The following is an 18716-nucleotide window of genomic DNA, read 5'->3' as shown; positions in this document are numbered from 1 at the left end:
ATTATGTGATTGATTAAAAATTAAGATTTAATGTTTTATGTGATATAGGTCAATATGAGGTATGTGGTTTGGAGTTTAGGGATTGAAGTTATATTATGAATATACTGATTTTATTTAGATTTGATTGTTTGTATAATTTCATAATTTAGTATAAAATAAAGTGTTATAAATTTAAAAATGCTATGATTTAATATTTTTTATATAGAGTTTGGAATATGATATATGGTTTGGAGTTACAATTAGGGCTATGGTATATGTAGGGTGTGTGTTATAATGTTTAAAGTTGAATATTTATGTATGATATATAATGAATGTTTGGATTAAAATGTTTTAGTTGAAGATTTATGTATAAAATGGAATTTAAGATATAGGGTTTGAGATATGTAGTTAGGGTTTAGGGCATGTTTAGGGTTTATAACTTAGGGTAAAATATTTTTTTTTTGTTTTTTCTAATTTATTATTAGTGTTGGAGTTTCGTTTTATCATTTTACTTTTTGTGTTAATGATGAGATATTAAAAATCTAGAACTTACTCAAAATTTATTTATTAATTATTGCTTGACAAATCATTAATAAATATAATTCACTCTAATAAAACACAAGTAAATCAATAATAAATATAATTAGGATGTGATATAGTTTTCTGTAGTTTTCCATTAAAAATTTAAAACACACAAAGTCAATACATGAAAACATGAATTAAAAGTTCATACATGAAAACATGAACTAAAAGCATCAAGGTATTCTCTTAACCACCATCAAGCTCATCCTTTAGTCCCATCGCATAACTGGTGGGCCATCGCCTTGAATAAAGAAAAATGACACAGAACTGTGTTTTTTATTTGTTTGGTTGTCAAGGATGGGCCTTTGAGCTAACTTAATCTGTTTTGGTTTCATCGCACACACAAACACAAGAATAAAGAATGTCTCAGGTCGTAAGGAACTCGAAGATCAAAGAAAGAACAAAAGACTTAGTTTGAAAAGGATACCTCTGAAACCGAATGCATCTATACAAAAGCATAACGGTAAGTAAAAGCATAGCCAATGCTGAACACAAATGTCCCAGTGAATGTCCACTGATGATATATCCATCCACATTGTATATTTTGCTGTCTGCAAGTCCTTAGATCTTGGAAACAGAGTGAGCCGCTGCATTCAAGAAACAGCTGTCTCATTTCAATCATTTTCACGAGCTAAAGCAGAGTGATAACTTAGAACCTTTGATGCTAACTCGCTACGGAACTTCCCTTGGTCTTAAATCAAGCTAACCACACAACGGAATCTGTGTTGAACATGATCAAAGACCGTTCTTACCCACACAAGTTCAGAGTGCTTTGTCTTCACCAGAGACCTGAAAAGCTTAGCATCAATCACCTCAATTAGCAAGCCTTTATCTCGAAAATTAGCAAACCAAGCCTTCTCTCTTAGCTACATCAAGAAACCAAAATCAATAGACTCTCTTAGCTACATCAAGAAACCAAAATCAACAGAGTCAGGAAAAAAAAAGTCTTTCTTTCTTCTCTGAGTTGTTAAACTAAATTATTTACCTCCGACCTGAAGCTTGGTCTGGTCTCAACCGTTCCATTGATCTGAAACTGCTCCCAAGTATCTGAGAAATACCAACACATCTTTACAAAAAAACAACCATCGGCGTCAAATAAAAGTGTGACATGTAATCATATATAAGTGTGATATGTAATGTAAAATATATAAGTTCATTGATGCCCCCAAAACATAAGTAGAAACGAAAGAATCAATGTATAATCCAGTCGATATAAATACAAACATACCTTCAACTTCAAGCCGTTGACGATTCCTGGCCATGATATTATGTGAGCGTTTATGATATATATCAGCCCACTCTAATATCTTAAACACGCCTCTGCAAACAAACCACAACTGAAAAAATCTATAAAAACTTGAGAAGACATCAACGGAAGAACAATAAGTGAGGTAACGTATAAACACATTACCCTTCATACTGCATTGTGACAGTGTTTTCAATCTCTGCAAACTTGATATGAGAAAGTTGTGCTTGCCTGCGATCTGAAATAACCATAACAATGGCGCAATAAGTTCCTAAAAGGTTCTATAAATCTGGCAAGCCGGCTAATCAAAACTATTGCTCACCTCGGAGAACGGACATTGCTTGCGCTCTTGAATCTGCAACGAAATGCAGAAAATCAGAACACGAAACAGAGCCAAATTCAACTAAAACAAATGCCAACACAATCTGAAAATGTCTACTAAATTGGAAGCGTCCGAATCAAAAAGAAGCGATATGAACCACCATGATTAAGGATCCTTTGAACAGAAATCCTTGTCTTTCAACGCCTGATGAAAAAAATGAAAGCCAACGCAACATTAATCATCGAATAAATGATAAAGGAGAAGTCTTTTTTTGGCTGAGAATGATATTCGACAGATCGAGATGAGGTAAGATTCGAAACCTAACAGAGAGAGAGAGAGAGAGAGAGGATCAAAACGTGGTGTGGTGGTGGTGGTGGTGGGATGGCGAGCGTGCCATCGAAAGGAGGAGGAGGATCCGTCAAAAGACAGAGAAGCTGGGTCTTTCGATTCCTGGTTTAAGAATAATTAAAGTATTTTTAGTTAAAATTTGAGATATTTAACATTTACGATAGCAATTAATTTTGGATCTGAAATGATAAGGCGTCTACAGTTAGTAAATTAACGCGGCTAAATTTTTTTATTTTTCCGCGATACCAAACATAGCGTTTTAAATTTATAAACACTATTAAAAAAGTCAGTGTTGGTATATAATAGCAGAACTGTCATAAATGCTATAATCTGATGCTATTAATACCCACATTTCCTGTAGTGATTAGAGTATTGGTTTAATGTTTGGTTTTGTTTTGTAAACGGATTAAGATAAATTCGGGTTCAGTAGCTACTATATAAAGCTCTGCAAGGACTCTATAACAAACTTAACGACAATAACATGGTTTCTCTCTTAATAGTTACTTCAGCTCATGAACCAACAATCATTTGTTTTCAAAACACATAAACCAACATTGATCTGCTTTTGTTTTCTCGTTTTCTTCTACGCCGTCCTTGGAGGCTTGGAGTAGAGAAAGAAAGTCTGAAACCATATATGGTTTTATACACGGTAAATAACATAATATAATACTAGTTAATGAGTTATGCCCACCTTGAAGCCTATACCCAAATAACTATAACGGCCCATTTACTTTTGGGGGTAGTATCGTAAATACCTATGGTTCCGAATCCCGCTTTCCGTGTGAGAAAGAGAAAAAGAGTGTCCATCCACACCAGTCGGTGTGCTATCTATCTTTCTCTCTCTCTCTCGTCTTCGTGAATCTAGGGATCTGCAATCAACAATGAATCGCCACCACGATCCCAACCCTTTCGATGAAGAGGAAGAAGAAATCGTCAATCCATTCTCTGTAACGCTTTTCTCTGAATCTCCACTTTCTATTTCTAGGTTTTTTTTTTTTTTTTTAAAAAAAAATTTAGTTTCTGCAAGTGGGGAGCCTATATGATTTCAACCTTATTACCAATGCTCGTTTCTTCTCGGAATTGATTTTAATAGTAGAGGTTACGGATCTCCGGTTGTATCGTTAGATCTGGGAACTTGGTTAAGATTTTCCGAGAAACTACTAGTCTTTCCTTATAACTCGACTACTGGAGTTTATCGTACTGCACTGTATCGTTAGATCTAGGAACTAGGTTTTGGATTTTTCGGAGAAACCATTTAGTGTTGAGAGACTCATCTTTAACTTTTCCTCTAGGTTACTGATTGATTGTTGTAAACTTTGATTACAGAAAGGCGGTGGACGAGTTCCCGCTGCATCTAGGCCAGTTGGATTTGGCCAAAGCCTCGATGCTACTGTTGATATTCCCTTGGATAACATGAATGTCGTTTAGTATCTCTAAACTCATCATCATCATCCTCTTCTCGCTTTAATGTTTCGTGTGTTTTAATTGGTGCAGGACTCTTCACAGAAACAGAGAAAGCTTGCTGACTGGGAAGCTGAGCTTAGGAAGAAAGAAATGGTATGTACACTAATAACACCTCTTGATATTAACTTTGTCAAATTTAATCTTCACTCTGCTTCTTTGATACTGATTGATATTGTACTCGCTTACTCAGGATATTAAACGGAGAGAGGATGCTATTGCTAAATGTAAGCCAACAACAACAACAACTTGATGAGGATGTCACTATTTTTAATTAGTTAATATAACTAACTATACTCATAAAATAATGTTGCAGCTGGTGTTCAGATAGATGAGAAAAACTGGCCGCCGTTTTTTCCAATCATACACCATGACATTGCTAATGAGATACCAGTTCATGCTCAAAAGCTGCAGTATCTGGCTTTTGCTAGTTGGTTAGGTAAGTCTCTTGTTTTTTCTTGTTTGCCTTTTTACCTGAAATGTTTTTTGTCGGGGGCTTTGTATTGGACTGCTGGTTTCCAGGTATCGTTTTGTGCCTGGTATTCAATGTGATTGCAACCATGGTCTGCTGGATTAAAGGCGGAGGTGAGCTTGACACTATACTATTATGTTTTATCTTCTAATGTTAACTGTTCTTATCAAGTTTTGTTGTGATTTAGATGAAAGTTGAACTAATGCTTGTTTTAAAATATTAATGATAGGTGTAAAGATCTTTTTCCTTGCCACAATCTATGCGTTGATGGGATGTCCACTTTCGTATGTTGTATGGTACAGGCCTCTCTACCGAGCCATGAGGTATTTGCTCCTTTTAACTAGTCTTTATTCAGATGGTTTTAGTACAATTGCATATTAAACACGATATTTCATATAGTTGATTTACTTTTTACGACCTTGTAGGACTGACAGCGCTTTAAAGTTTGGTTGGTTTTTCTTCACCTACTTGGTGAGTCATAAAAAACTTGTCATATCTAAATTTATACCTTACCCATAAGCAGATGTAGTTTCCGTTTCCCATTTGATTGACCTTAGCTATTTACAGATTCACATTGGCTTCTGCATCGTTGCTGCCATTGCCCCCCCGATCTTTTTCCATGGAAAATCATTAACGTAAGTCCTCCAATCATTGGCAACGATTCTCTTTGCGCTCAAGCTTTTAGCTACTTCGTTTATAGTTAATTAGTCTCATGAGGTTTTCACTGCAAAGTTCTAAATTGTTTGTTCGATTTAAAAATACCGTGTTATAACTTAAAATTGATAACTATATTTGCTCCTTGACCTTCGTTTTTCTCCAACTATGTTTCAACTTTGCAAGACTTTTGCGGACAGAGAAACCTAACGACTGTCAAATTAATGCTCTATCTGATAATGCTTTAGACCATTTCGCGTCTCTTTATGCTATATTTACTTGGGATAATTTTGCTCACATTTTTTTTCTTTGATCAACAGGGGTGTGCTTGCAGCAATTGATGTCATCTCAGACAGTGTATTAGCCGGGGTACAAGCCTTACATCCATTTTATAATATGTTCCCAAAGTATACGTATATGTTCACCTTGAAGAAAGCCTAATGATCTTGACCTTAATGAATGGATGCAGATCTTCTACTTCATCGGCTTTGGTCTCTTCTGCTTGGAGTCACTTCTGAGTCTATGGGTTCTTCAGGTAAGCCTCTGATCATACCGTACATGGCTTCTAACAACTGATAACCAGAACAGGTTCTGCTAATTGAACGGCGGGTAACTAACATCTTGTGTTTCTTGCAGAAAATTTACCTCTACTTTAGGGGGAACAAGTAAAGAAAAGAAGGAAGAGAGGATGGTGGTAATTTTCCCGTTCGGTAAAAAGGTTTGAAGTATGTGTATCTCGTACGAATGTGATTACCATTTTACCATTGTGTTGAGGTAAATTCTTTAGTTACTATAGTAGCAAGAGTGGTTTGTTCAGCTATTTCTGTTATATTTTTCGTCTGCAATACCTTTAGTACCAGTATCGTCTCTCTGAACATTTGGTGTTTTCGTGACAAAGTGAACTTTTGAAGACAAAATAGCCATAAAATTGTTGACAGTCTAAAGTCTAAACTCACTTCGGTCTCCATCTCTGATTATGCCAATCAAATATATTTTTAATAAATAATACTTGTTGAAATAGTTAATGAGAAAAAGGCAAAAATAACACTAAATCAAGTTTTTGTTTCCAAACTACCACTCAAGGTTAAAAGTCACAAAAAAAGAACTTAATGTTTTATCAAAAGTCACAAACTTAGGGTTTAGAGTTAAAGGGTGGGGTTTAGGATTTAGGGTTTAGGGTTTAGAGTTTAGGGTTTAGGGTTTAGGGTTTAGGGTTTAGAGTTGAGAAATGAGGTTTTGGGGATAAGATTTCAAATTTTGAACAATAAAAAAATTAAAATTTTCAAAGGATAAACTTAGAAATGTGCTATTGTGGTCATTTTAGTTTTTGTATGTTATTTTTGTGATATAAATTTAGAAAGATGCTATTTTGGAGATTTGTCCATAGTTAAATATCTTATTTTGGCCATATACCTATTTTACTTTTTGTATTATAATAAAAATTCGAGAAATTCATTTAGATAACTTTTATTAGTTTATTTTCACAAAAATAGTTTTTCAAAAAAGAAAATGATCAAAACTTTTTTTTATTGAAGGATAAATAAGGATTTATAATCCTAAAGTTGATTAATCTAATATTTAGAGTTAAAAAGGTGAAGTTTTTGTCGTAGATTTAAAATTTTAAAAATAAAAAATTATTATTAAAATTTTTAAAATAAAAAAAAATTAGTTTGGTCATTTTATTTTTTGAAGATTATTTTTGTAATAAAAATGGCTATTTGCTAGAATTGCCCTTATAATTTTAACGAATTTGAATTTCTGTGGATTAAGCCGAATGAGAAGCTTCGGTCTAAGTACTTGATCTTGGAGAAGAAATAAATCAAAAGAACGTAAAGTTGTTCCAAGGCCATAAAGATTCGAAGTGTCAATGGGACCCACATAATACACTCTCACACAACTTCAGACCATAAACACATAATCCCCATTCCTCCACTTATATTCCCCCACGTGTCAATACAAATATCCAAAAGCTAGCTAATAACGACCATGTGTTTCTCCATGCCTTGTTTTATCGCTTCATCGGCAACTCCACCCTCTTTGAAACTTCAATATCCAGTAACCATTTCAGCTTAATAGTAGTTAAACATATACCATTTTGCATATCTTCACCAAAGACAAACAAAAGAAAACATGAAGTAAATAGAAAAATGTTGCTTGTTTTTGTGGCTATAAATGTTTTGTTATCCTCTATATCATCAACAATTATTTTGACAAAGAGACTAACAAGATTACAAAGCATATTACTCCAGTAAACCAAAACATGAGCCACACATTTTTTTAAAGAAAAAACAAAACTCATTTTCTTCTTTGCATATTGCCATTTGTTTCCTTTAGACCCATTTTCCTCCTCTCATTTATCTCCTTATATCACCACACAACAACCCATAAATCAAAACTCGTTACCCACAATTCTTACATTCTATCCTAATCCTCATCATTCAAACCAAAGCAGGGAGAGCTTAGGCGGAGAAGAAGAGGAAGAGGATCCCCAAACATCAACAACAATGGCTGTCTCAACAATCTACTCAACACAAGCTCTCAACTCAACTCATTTCTTAACCTCTTCTCCTTCTTCCTCCACCTCAAAACAAGTCTTCTTCTACCGTCGTCATCAATCCCAAACCAACCGTAGATTCAACACAATCATCACTTGCGCTGCACAGCAAACCGTCGTGATCGGACTCGCAGCCGACTCAGGATGCGGTAAAAGTACCTTCATGCGGAGGCTGACCAGTGTCTTCGGTGGCGCCGCCGAGCCACCAAAAGGAGGGAACCCTGACTCCAACACACTCATCAGTGACATGACCACTGTGATCTGTCTCGACGATTACCATTCCTTAGACAGGACTGGTCGCAAAGAGAAAGGAGTCACTGCTTTGGACCCACGCGCCAATGACTTTGATCTCATGTATGAGCAAGTCAAAGCTCTCAAGAGTGGTATCGCCGTCGAGAAACCCATTTATAATCACGTCACTGGACTTCTTGATGCCCCTGAGCTTATTCAGCCTCCTAAAATTCTCGTCATCGAGGGTCTTCACCCAATGTAAGCTACTCAATACTCTGTTTATTCTTTCAGACATACATATTTATATGTTTTTCTTGTCGGAATTTGGATGATGATGAATAATTAAAATATTTAAAATAAGATCCAGTATCAGAATCAAAAGAATGGATTTTTGAACCTTTGCATGAAAGTCTCGTAGTTGGGCAATATTAGATTTTATTCGAATAATTAAGTCTATAGTTTGGGTGGATACTCGTTACAATATTTTTATAATAAAGGTTTTATCCACATGTTTAATTAAGTCTATATAGTTTCGGTCATCTAATATTTTTTTTAATAGTAATTACTTTATCAACATGTGAAGGTTTGATGAGAGAGTAAGAGAATTATTGGACTTCAGTATCTACCTAGACATTAGCAATGAGGTCAAGTTCGCTTGGAAAATCCAGAGGGACATGGCTGAAAGAGGTCACAGCTTAGAGAGCATCAAAGCAAGTATAGAAGCACGAAAGCCCGACTTCGATGCATTCATTGGTATGATTCTAACTTCGGTTTTCAGTTTTACCGGATAAAACAAAATGATCTGTTTAACAATCTATGAATGGCTTATACAGACCCACAAAAGCAGTATGCGGATGCGGTGATAGAAGTGCTTCCAACGCAGCTAATTCCAGATGACAATGAAGGCAAAGTGTTGAGAGTGAGATTGATTATGAAGGAAGATGTTAAGTACTTCAGCCCTGTTTACCTTTTCGATGAAGGCTCAACCATCTCGTGGATCCCTTGTGGTCGTAAACTCACCTGCTCGTACCCTGGCATCAAGTTCAACTATGAACCTGATACCTACTTCGACCATGAGGTACATTTATCTATATGTTTCTCTATTGGTAACATTGCAAAAAATGAGTTTAGTTTCTTTAGCTTTAGTTTGAGAATTTTGTTCTGTCTGTTTCAGGTTTCGGTTTTGGAGATGGATGGGCAGTTCGATAGACTAGACGAGCTGATTTACGTGGAGAGTCATTTGAGCAACCTCTCGAGCAAATTCTACGGTGAAGTCACTCAACAGATGCTTAAACATGCTGACTTCCCTGGTAGCAACAACGGGACTGGTCTTTTCCAGACCATTGTTGGATTGAAGATCAGAGATCTCTATGAGCAGCTCATTGCCAACAAAGCCACTGCGCCTGCAGAAATTGCTAAAGTCTAAGAAAGCACAATAGAATCCATCGATAAATCCGTTCCTAGTTTCTTTCCTTCTTTCTTTATGCGTTGTTTCCCGCGGATTTTCATGGCGAAAAAGGACGGTCTTTCTTGGTTTGTAATTTGTGTGGAGATGGTCAAGAAAAAAAAATATATGTAGAGAAGTTTATAGAAGAGCAATAATAATCTGGTTAATACATTGATCCATCTTCTCTTCTCTTGTGTATATAATCATTATTTAAATAAATAAATAAATAAAAATTTTTAAAAAATATTTTTTTTATGTTTTCGGATTATACTTTTTCAAATTCGAATTTTTTATAAAAAAAATTTGAATTTTTTTTTTGAATTTTTTTATTATTTTCTAAAAAAATTTCATTTTGAAAATCAAAAATTATGTTTGAAACTATTTTTTTTTAAATTTTTTTAAATTTGTTATGTATTTATTTATATATTGAAAAAATGATTGCTGACTACATGAAGTATTGGACAACATAAAAGGTTATTAGCCTATGAAACCACCTGTTCAGATAGCCAAACCGGGGGTAGTGAATCGACATATAACATAGCTGAAAGAGAACTCCTCGCACCACGGGCAAGCTTGTCTGCCATTGTGTTTTGTGCCCTTGGAATATGTCTGATCTTGAAGTTAGGGAAGAAAGTCTTACTGCGGCAGAATTCTTCCATGCGTGTAGCAAACGCTGGCCATTCTTCAGGTGATGACACCATCCATCAACTTAATGATGTTATAAGGTTAACATCACGAGTTTAATTTCATTCATCCAAAAACTGATGCAACTGTCGCAAACCGTTTAAATATCTCGTTTCATCAATTAAAACATGACCGATCCGACCGTAATTTAACTAAAATTAGATTTTAACCAACGTTTTAAAGCATAAGAATATTTTAACAAAAACTAATTTACAAAATCAATATGTTTTAACATTTTTTTATAAGTAGTGTTTTATATTTTAGTGTATTTGAAAACTATATAATTAAATTACTTTATTTATATTAACTATATTCTTATTTGACGTCAATTTATTTCACATTTTATTTGTTTAAAACTTATTTAATGTCAACTTAAACCAAACATAATCTCACATATATAATTATTAATTATATACTTTTATGAATAAAAATAATCTAAGAATAAGAATATAATATGAAAGTTTTACTAAGCTTAAATGAATGCAATTTTTGTTTATAAAAATATAAATAATATAATTCATTAATTTAATTAATTTATGTTAAACAAATAAAATATTAGAATCAGTAAATTGACATAAAATAAGTTTTATAATAAAAAAATTGATCACATAAGTATATATCACACAACTAATCAAATGAATTACAGAAATTCTATTAAAAGTTAATTAAAAACAATATTAAATAATTTAAAAAAACTAAATTAAATAATATCTTATATAAATTTCATATTAATATAAATAAAATAATACAATTATATAGTTTTCGAATGCACTAAAATAAAAATGTTAAAACACTATATCTACTTACCAAAATTTTATAAAACATAGTGATTTTGTAAATTAGATTTTGTTAAAATATTCTTATACTTTTAAAACGCGGATCAAAATCTAATTTTAGTTTAATTACTGTGAAGTACATCATATTTTAATTGATAAAACATGAGATATAAATGATGTCTCACATCCACATCACTTTTTAGATGAATGAAATTAAACTCGTGATGTTAACTACATAACATCATTAAGTTGAGGGATGTTGTCATGCATAACATATACTTCGTGTAGCTAGGTAGACATTAGTTTAGTTTGCATGGTTAGTCATGTGATGCCCAATACTTCATGTAGTCATCAATCATTTTTCCTTATATATTTATTAGAATACTAAATTTCACATTCCAAAAATCCTAACCCACCCCTCAACTCTAAACTCTAAGTCTAGATTATTTAACCCTAGGGGTATAAGTGTCTTTTACCCTTCATTTAAAGTGATTAGTGTAGACATGAAAAGTGGTACTATGAATGTAGTATTTGTGGCAATTTCCCTTGAAATTTTCCCCTGGAAAATTGCTAAAACTATCACTTTCTTAGTCTTTTTTTTCATGTTTAGCTTAACCACATTTATATTTAGGTGTAGATAAGAAAAAAGACTATTATACCCCTAAATAATTAAATATACGAACCAAGGCTTTATCTTTTCGGTGTTAAGAACTTTCAGTTCCGACGACCTCCAACGTTCTCTCACGATCATCTGTGAACCCCGGCGAATGAAGACAACTAACCACGACCATCAAGTTTTCTCGATCGTGGTTATGACTACCATGGAAGCTCCACTTCCACTATTTCAAGCTCTCTCTTACTTTCTCGATTCAACTTAGTTTTTGAATCTATATCAAAATCCCGCAAAAGCAATCACTAAAGCTTTTGGATTTCGTTTTTGGTTTCTGCTTGGAGTAATCAACAAAAAGATGCTCTCTCGCATCACGATGTGGTTCAAAAGTTGACGCTTACTATGGTCTAAAGACCTCTCCTTATCCACTTGTAAATCTAAATGAGGCATATACACTTTTTTGGTAGTTTCCTCAGTGTGATATGCCTTTATCTTTGGGTTGCTGATGAATTCTTAGTTTAGTATGTGTCTCTTGCTTTAGTTTATCCATTGATGCTCCTTAATAAGAAAATAATTGGGTAAAATTTGTTAATTGGTGAATATCTTGTAGTTTCAGAGCTAACTACAACTAGATTTGAGTATATTTACCCTTGCAGTTGCATTTAACATGATCTTAGGACCTTTGGTGATATGCCAAAGAACATGCTTTTTGATATTCTAAAACAGTGTGTGAATAGGATGCTTTGGAACCGTATATAGTCGAAGAACACTAGAAGTGCATTGAGGAAACACCATCGAAGCTATGTGGACAATCAAAATAAATCTTTGATAGTATATATCATATAATTCAGACACTGTTTTTTTTTTTGCTTCTTTTGTAGATGAATTATTATTTCTGAGAGGTTTCATGAACTAGAATTTGTTTTGTGATTGCAGTGTATATGTTCTTTTAGATGCTCTTGAGAAATCTATATCTGCACTCGTAAATGGTCACGCTGGTTGGTGCTCAGAGTGGCTTGCAATCAAGCCAGATAAAGTAGAAAGTACTTACATGTTAACCCTTTAAAAGATAATAGTGATAATGAAATTAAATTATTTCAGAGGATTGTGTTTGAATGCATTGAAATTTTCACAAAGTTTTTCTCATCATCCGATGATGCAAAAGTATATGTTTTGCAAAGCCTTTTTGTGTTGATTGTCTTTTTGAGCGATTTTAGAAAAATCAACTTAAAAGCAATTATAAATCAGTTTATAAATGTTATAAATCAGTTTATAAATGTTATAAATCATTTTTGAGTTCCTTATACTCATTCTGCATAGCATTCTGCACAGCTTCCACCCTTTCCGACAGATACTTGATCTCCTTAAGGCACGTCCCAAACCCTTCCCTCAATCAGCTATGTCCTTGAACATGGTTTTAATATCCTCTTTGGTCAGCCCACCAACAGTCGTAGTCACCTCTGAACGAGCCACTGTATGAACCTCTTCACTAGCCTCTGCAGCTGCCTCTTCACTAGCCTCTTCACTAGCCTCTTTACGAGCTTTCTTCCGAGGTCTTGGGCTGTCTTCCTTCACTAACTTTTTCTTCGCTGGACTCACAACCGCCGGCTTTGTATTGACCCAAGTACCGGTGACTTCCCAGCAATCCATGTTCCACTTCCACGGTTTTTTCACAAACGTGAGTTTAATTATGTTCTCCGCGGGCGTGTCCTCAACATCAAACTTCCATTTTGGAAACATTTCACCAATGTCCTTCTGAACAAAGTTGATCACCCTAGTCTGCAGTAAATAGAAGATATGAACTTAGATATTTGACGGATTAAGAAAGATGGAAAGAAAAGACTTCGCAAGACGACTTATAATTAAGTCGTCTGGAAAGTCTTCCAGCTGGACGACTCAATAGACGACTTATAATTAAGTCGTCTGGAAAGTCTTCCAGCTGGACGACTCAATAGACGACTTATAATTAAGTCGTCTGGAAAGTCTTCCAGCTGGAAGACTTAGTAGATGACTTATAATCAAGTAGCCTGGATAGTCTTCCCAGACGACTTAATTATAAGTCTTCTACTAAGTCATCCAGCTGGAAGACTTTACAGAGGACTTAATTATAAGTCGTCTACTAAGTCGTCCAGCTGGAAGACTTTCCAGACGACTTAATTATAAGTCTTCTGCGAAATTGTCCAGAGTGAAGTAAATACCTGACTGAGGATAGCCTCTTTAAACTGTATGAGTCCTTTGCGACCCTTGTAAGCCAGTATCGGTGGAGACGGATTGTTTGGGAGAGGATTACAATAATTAGCACTCAATTCCGGCAGAGCTGTGTACACCCAGACCTGGAGAGCTTGCGCAAACCCATTAATAGTGTAATAACCCGAAATATCTCTGCCCTTCACAGAGTCCATCAGAACCTTAAACGCGACTCTCCCCCATGGATAATTCTCAAACCGTTCTAGCTCCATCACTAGCCTTGCCAGACTAACCCGTGTAGGGGTTGAATACTTTCTCCCTTCAATGTATCCAGTGAAGATGGCAAGGTACGCGAGTGAGGTCTCTCAAGGTCCTCGATGTACTCGCAGTTTAGACCAATGAGGTTTTCAAACTCTAATAGTGAAAACCTCACAGGTTCTGGACCAACGAGACTCCACAGCTCATACTTCTTCTTTATGTCCAGCTGGAAACCGAGCATGTAGTGAACCAGCCTTGAAGCCCAATCAAATCCCAGCTCTTGGAACTTGATGAAAACTCCCAACTTCGACTCTTTCAGCTCTTCATATTCGTCAACATGAAGAGCTTTCTTCAAAGCAGTATGCAACGTCCAACAAGTATGATACGAAATGCTATGAACTGCGGGGGGCTCTTCCCCTAATGTATGTATCCTACGGGGAAGTTATGGTATATCCATTTTTTTTTCCTGCAAAACAATCAAAGACATTCATCTCAAAACAATCAAAGGCTTATAATTAAGTCAACCATCTCAAAACAATCAAAGACTTATAATTAAGTCGTCTGGCAAGTTTTCCAGCTGAAAGACTTAATTATAAGTCTTCCAAGACTTCCAGTAGAACATTTTAAAGCCGACCTGAAAATTCAGAGAGATATAGTCGTCTTCGACATAGCGGTTATATATCTGCAAAAATAGACGTGAAAAAAGAACGAGTGTATAAATTGATAGAGACAACGTTTTATGTTTATCTTTTCCTCAATCAATCACTCGACAGTAAGAAATATAACTTACCGGCGGGAGAGTTCAACGAGACGCCTCTGAGAGAATGCGCGCTAGGGTTTCCTCTAAGATCTTAAATAGAGGAAGCGGCTGTGAGAACTGTGGTGATAACGGCGGGGAGATAACCGGCGGTGAGAACGATGGATTAGAGAGAATCGACGGAAATCGCCTTCGAAATCGCCTTTGAGAGAAACGGCGCTAGGGTTTTCTGAATTTCGCGAAACAGTGAATAAAAAAAACACCTTATATATATCCGGTAAATAATCCGGTTAGGTTTAAAAATACATTGTAAAATTAAAGGTTCGGTCCGGTTTGGACGACTTACTAATAAGTCGTCTGTTGAATATTGTACATCAGACGACTTACTAGTAAGTCGTCTCAGCCCCTAAATTTAACTCCTAAACTAAATTGACTAAATTAACTAACCACGTTATAAAGTCATAGTTATACTTAAATAATGTTTACTATACACAGAAATAAACACACTTAGGTAAATTTTAAAGTTTTCAAAAAAACATTTATGTATTCCAAAATCTAACCCTAAGAACACATACAATACTACAACATATGTTGGCAAAACCTAAACAAAAAAATATCATGACTCACTACTTTCACTCATCTATGTTGAAAACAATTAAATTTTGTTATATCTTAATTTATATCTCTTAAAACATATGTTAATTACATGATTTCAATTTTTCACTTATCAAAATATGTTTTACAAATTTTTAAATTATTTCTAAGTAGAACTAGACCAGACGATTTACGGGGATTGGAAACGTAAAAAAATTTCGGTTTTTTTGTTTGTTCACAAGGGGTGGTTGTGATTAGTTTTGCATTTCATTCAAGTTTGGATTTACTTTTGCATTTGAAATCAAGTTGTGCTGAGTCATATTTGGCAAATTTCGTTATCAAGTTGTGAATCAATTATATATTCCCTGTCAAGCTGACGGACCTTCATTCTCTACAGAAACACGACAACCAATCAGCAAAACTCAATTTTAAGACATTGATTCTCCTAAACACGACAACCAATCAGAAACAGGACAACCAATCACGGATCTTAAGGTATCTTTACAACGCTAGATTCAGTGTAGTTCTTAAAAAACTTTTGTATTTAGATTTTGTTTTCTGGTTATCGTCTCTTGTTGACTCCTCCACTATTGTTAGCAACTGTATTGTTCAAGGCTCTGTCTGTTGTGGAAATCTCTACTCAGCTCTCTTTGGTAGGTTTTTGCTTATAAGCAGAAGTTGTCGTTCTGAGCATTGTTTAGAAGTTGGGTGAATGTGATATATATAATGGGTAGCAGCGAGATGAAAAAAAGGAGTAAAGAGAACGAACCTAAGACTCCTCCTCCTCCGCCTTCTTCTCCTGCTCCTGTTGTTACTTCACAGGTTTGTAAAGTTATCTGCCTAATGTGTTTGTTTGTGTGTCATGCTTTGTTGATTAAAATGTTTATGTGTTTGTAGGAACCTTCTTCTTTTCTGCTGTGAGTGCTGGAATGGCTACTCCTGATTGGTCTGGTTTCCAGGTCTAAAAAGAGATTCCTTTGTTGTTTTTTTTGTTCACTAGTTGTTTCTATTTTGATTCATTTTCATGTTTCTTGTTTAACAGGCTTATTCTCCTATGCCGCCTCATGGTTATGTGGCGTCAAGTCCTCAGCCTCACCTTTATATGTGGGGCGTTCAGGTAAATTTTTGATTTAGTCCCTCTTTGGAGCTTCAGCCTTCAGGGGATAGTTTCTAAACTTTTGCTATTGATATTTGCATACTTGTGAAAGGTTACTGAATGTATTGTGTTTGTAGCATATGATGATGCCTCCTTATGGAACACCACCACCACCGATGTATCCTCCAGGTGGGATGTACGGCCACCCTTCTTCATTACCTCCGGTACTACTGCTACATTTTGGATCTTCCGGTTATGTATTCAAAAATAGTAAAATGTTTATCTGCTAACGTGCTTCCTTGCTGCAACAGGGATCTTATCCGTATAGTCCCTATGGAATGGCTGAAGCTTCTGTGTGTTTTCCATTTTTTGTTGATTAGTTTCTATGTCAAAATGAAATCTTGATTGAGGAATGCATTGGATTCAGGGAAATACAGAGGGTGGTGGTAGTAAACAAGCTGAGGTGAAGGAAAAGTTGCCAATCAAAAGATCAAAAGGAAGCTTGGGAAGTTTGAATATGATTATAGGAAAGAACGACACTGGCAAAAACTCTTGTTCTAAAAGGCATGTGACTTCACGATAGTATGAAAATCAAAAGCTTGTTTGCTAGCTATGATAAACTTAGTAGATTTTTGTTTGGTTTTCTACAGTGCTGAGAGCGCTTCTGATGGTTCAAGTGAAGGAAATGATGCAGATTCACAAAACGTAAGTTTCTAGCCATCCATTCATGAATATGGGTCACGTTACTGATTAGCTTTGTGACTTTTGCAGGACTCTGGGTCTAGAAACAACGGGAAGGATGGTTTGTTAATCTATCTTTTAACATATCTCAAACTCATATTATGATGTGATACAGATCTAAATGAATGTTGAAAGATGCATATTTCAGAGAGTGCACCTAAATGTTGAAAGATGCTCTGCTCTTTTTCTTTCAGCTTCAGATTCTGCTCATGGACCACTGCGTGCTCATGGAAGTAATCAGCCAGCGAACCAGATCGTTCCCATCATTGCCTACAGGTGTTCCAGGCCCACCAACAAATCTAAACATAGGAATGGATTATTGGAGCGGTCATGGGAATGTTTCTACAACAGTTCCTGGAGTTGTAGTAGTAGATGGCTTCTCAATCACAAACATGGATACAGGTTTTGTGTCCCCTCCCTTTCTCTACCGTTATTCTTTAAGCAGCGTGTTTGATTGTTTTGGAAAATAGGATGAGAGAGAGCTTAAGCGACAGAAACGGAAGCAGTCCAATAGGAATATGCTCGTAGATCCAGGTTGCGTAAACAGGTATAACATAAACAAGTTCAAAAGCATCAAGCCTAGTAGATATAAAATGATCAAAATCTTTTTTTTTTTTTTTTTTGTGCTTCAGGCGGAATGTGATGAGTTGGCACAACGAGCAGATGTGTTGAATGGAGAAAACGCAAGCCTTAGAGCAGAAATTAACAAGCTTAAATGCCAATACGAAGAGCTTCTTGTTGAAAATAGCTCTCTCTAAGGTTAAGAAGTTACAGGAGAAATAATCTTCATGCCAGTTTCATAATAGATTGATAAGTTCCTGTGTGCAGAATCGATTTACGGCAGTCCCATCACAGGAAGGAATAAACTTGGACAAGAACGAGCAAGGACCAGGTCAAGATGTTGCGGAGACCACTTATGGTTCCTACAACAACTCAGCATAACTCAAGAACAGTTCTATGTGATTTTAGGAACCAGAGTTTTGTTTAATAGTAGTGTGGTTTATCTAAAGCTTAATTAATGGTGCGTTTTTCATTTAAGTAAAAGAGAAAATGCTCTCTTCTTTAACAAGTGTATATTTTATTTTTAGTGTGGACCCCTTTTGTGTTTTTATAAAATGGAGTTCAGCTATATATTGCGTATAGTGGGTCAATGACAAACGCAAAACCATTGTCCATCATTCCAAACCCTTTGTTAATCGGTCAATCATGTTGGTCGGATTGTGTTCGTAATATCTTACAAATTCTGATTTCCTGTGAAGACAATTAATCTTAGGATAACTGAGAAAACAATCTAGAAAAAGTTTAACTTCAAACAAATTACAGCAAAGAAATGGTACAGTGTTGTAACTAGAACACTGAATACTGAATAGTTCTATGTATTTCAGTAATGAATAAGACATCCCTTATATAAGGGTTACAAGATAGAGATAAAAGAAAAGAGTACAAATCATAATCCAACTAGATTTAGGATAACTACTAAATACATAAATGGAAAGATTACATATATAAGGAAAATGAAATAGGGTTTCTTTTTTTTCTAAAGCTTGTGGCCGCCTCTCTCTCTCCTCTAAGGCATGCGGCCGCCTCTCTCTCCTCTCTCTAGGGTTTCGGCTATGTCTCTTTTTTCTAGGGTTTGGGCCGGTTATGGACATTCATCAATTGATTTATAATACTCCCCCTTGGATGCCAAAACCATACATGATTGTAATACGCTTCA

At 35.3% G+C, this 18716-nt stretch overlaps 2 protein-coding genes and 1 pseudogene across 3 annotated transcripts; all 3 read left to right on the top strand.

The window, feature by feature from the left end:
• Nucleotides 1–3263: 3263 nt before the first annotated feature.
• Nucleotides 3264–6001, top strand: LOC106307540 (secretory carrier-associated membrane protein 4). Of its 2 annotated transcripts, none has more exons than XM_013744526.1 (12): nucleotides 3264–3424; nucleotides 3804–3896; nucleotides 3972–4034; nucleotides 4132–4165; nucleotides 4255–4377; nucleotides 4461–4523; nucleotides 4640–4733; nucleotides 4836–4881; nucleotides 4978–5045; nucleotides 5385–5433; nucleotides 5534–5599; nucleotides 5701–6001. In XM_013744526.1, exons 1-12 carry the CDS (start codon nucleotides 3359–3361, stop codon nucleotides 5731–5733), a joined length of 798 nt encoding a protein of 265 aa, XP_013599980.1. In that variant the 5' UTR covers nucleotides 3264–3358; the 3' UTR covers nucleotides 5734–6001. The 2 variants fall into 2 exon arrangements, with proteins under 2 accessions (XP_013599980.1, XP_013599979.1); XM_013744525.1 differs by having other exon boundaries at nucleotides 3804–3899.
• Nucleotides 6002–7417: 1416 nt separating this feature from the next.
• On the top strand, nucleotides 7418–9471 carry LOC106312265 (phosphoribulokinase, chloroplastic-like). Its single transcript, XM_013749717.1, has 4 exons — nucleotides 7418–8107; nucleotides 8433–8602; nucleotides 8683–8927; nucleotides 9024–9471. Exons 1-4 carry the CDS (start codon nucleotides 7569–7571, stop codon nucleotides 9273–9275), a joined length of 1206 nt encoding a protein of 401 aa, XP_013605171.1. The 5' UTR covers nucleotides 7418–7568; the 3' UTR covers nucleotides 9276–9471.
• A 6192-nt stretch (nucleotides 9472–15663) lies between these two features.
• LOC106308111 lies at nucleotides 15664–18086 on the top strand (annotated as a pseudogene).
• The last annotated feature ends 630 nt before the right edge of the window (nucleotides 18087–18716 follow it).

The sequence above is a fragment of the Brassica oleracea genome, chromosome C8 (assembly GCF_000695525.1).
Source record: "Brassica oleracea var. oleracea cultivar TO1000 chromosome C8, BOL, whole genome shotgun sequence".
In the NCBI taxonomy this organism is placed as follows: domain Eukaryota; kingdom Viridiplantae; phylum Streptophyta; class Magnoliopsida; order Brassicales; family Brassicaceae; genus Brassica; species Brassica oleracea.
The sequence above is the reverse complement of the archived record's forward strand: the minus strand, read 5'-3'. Positions and strand labels throughout refer to the sequence as shown.

Excerpts from the sequence above, each read along its gene's own strand:
- LOC106312265 (XM_013749717.1), top strand. The coding sequence starts at position 7,569 with ATGGCTGTCTCAACAATCTACTCAACACAAGCTCTCAACTCAACTCAT. Across the intron at positions 8,108-8,432 it reads ATCGAGGGTCTTCACCCAAT|GTTTGATGAGAGAGTAAGAG; the intron begins GTAAGCTACTCA and ends CAACATGTGAAG. Across the intron at positions 8,603-8,682 it reads CGACTTCGATGCATTCATTG|ACCCACAAAAGCAGTATGCG; the intron begins GTATGATTCTAA and ends TGGCTTATACAG.
- LOC106307540 (XM_013744525.1), top strand. The coding sequence starts at position 3,359 with ATGAATCGCCACCACGATCCCAACCCTTTCGATGAAGAGGAAGAAGAA. Across the intron at positions 4,524-4,639 it reads CTGCTGGATTAAAGGCGGAG|GTGTAAAGATCTTTTTCCTT; the intron begins GTGAGCTTGACA and ends TATTAATGATAG. Across the intron at positions 5,600-5,700 it reads TGAGTCTATGGGTTCTTCAG|AAAATTTACCTCTACTTTAG; the intron begins GTAAGCCTCTGA and ends TGTTTCTTGCAG.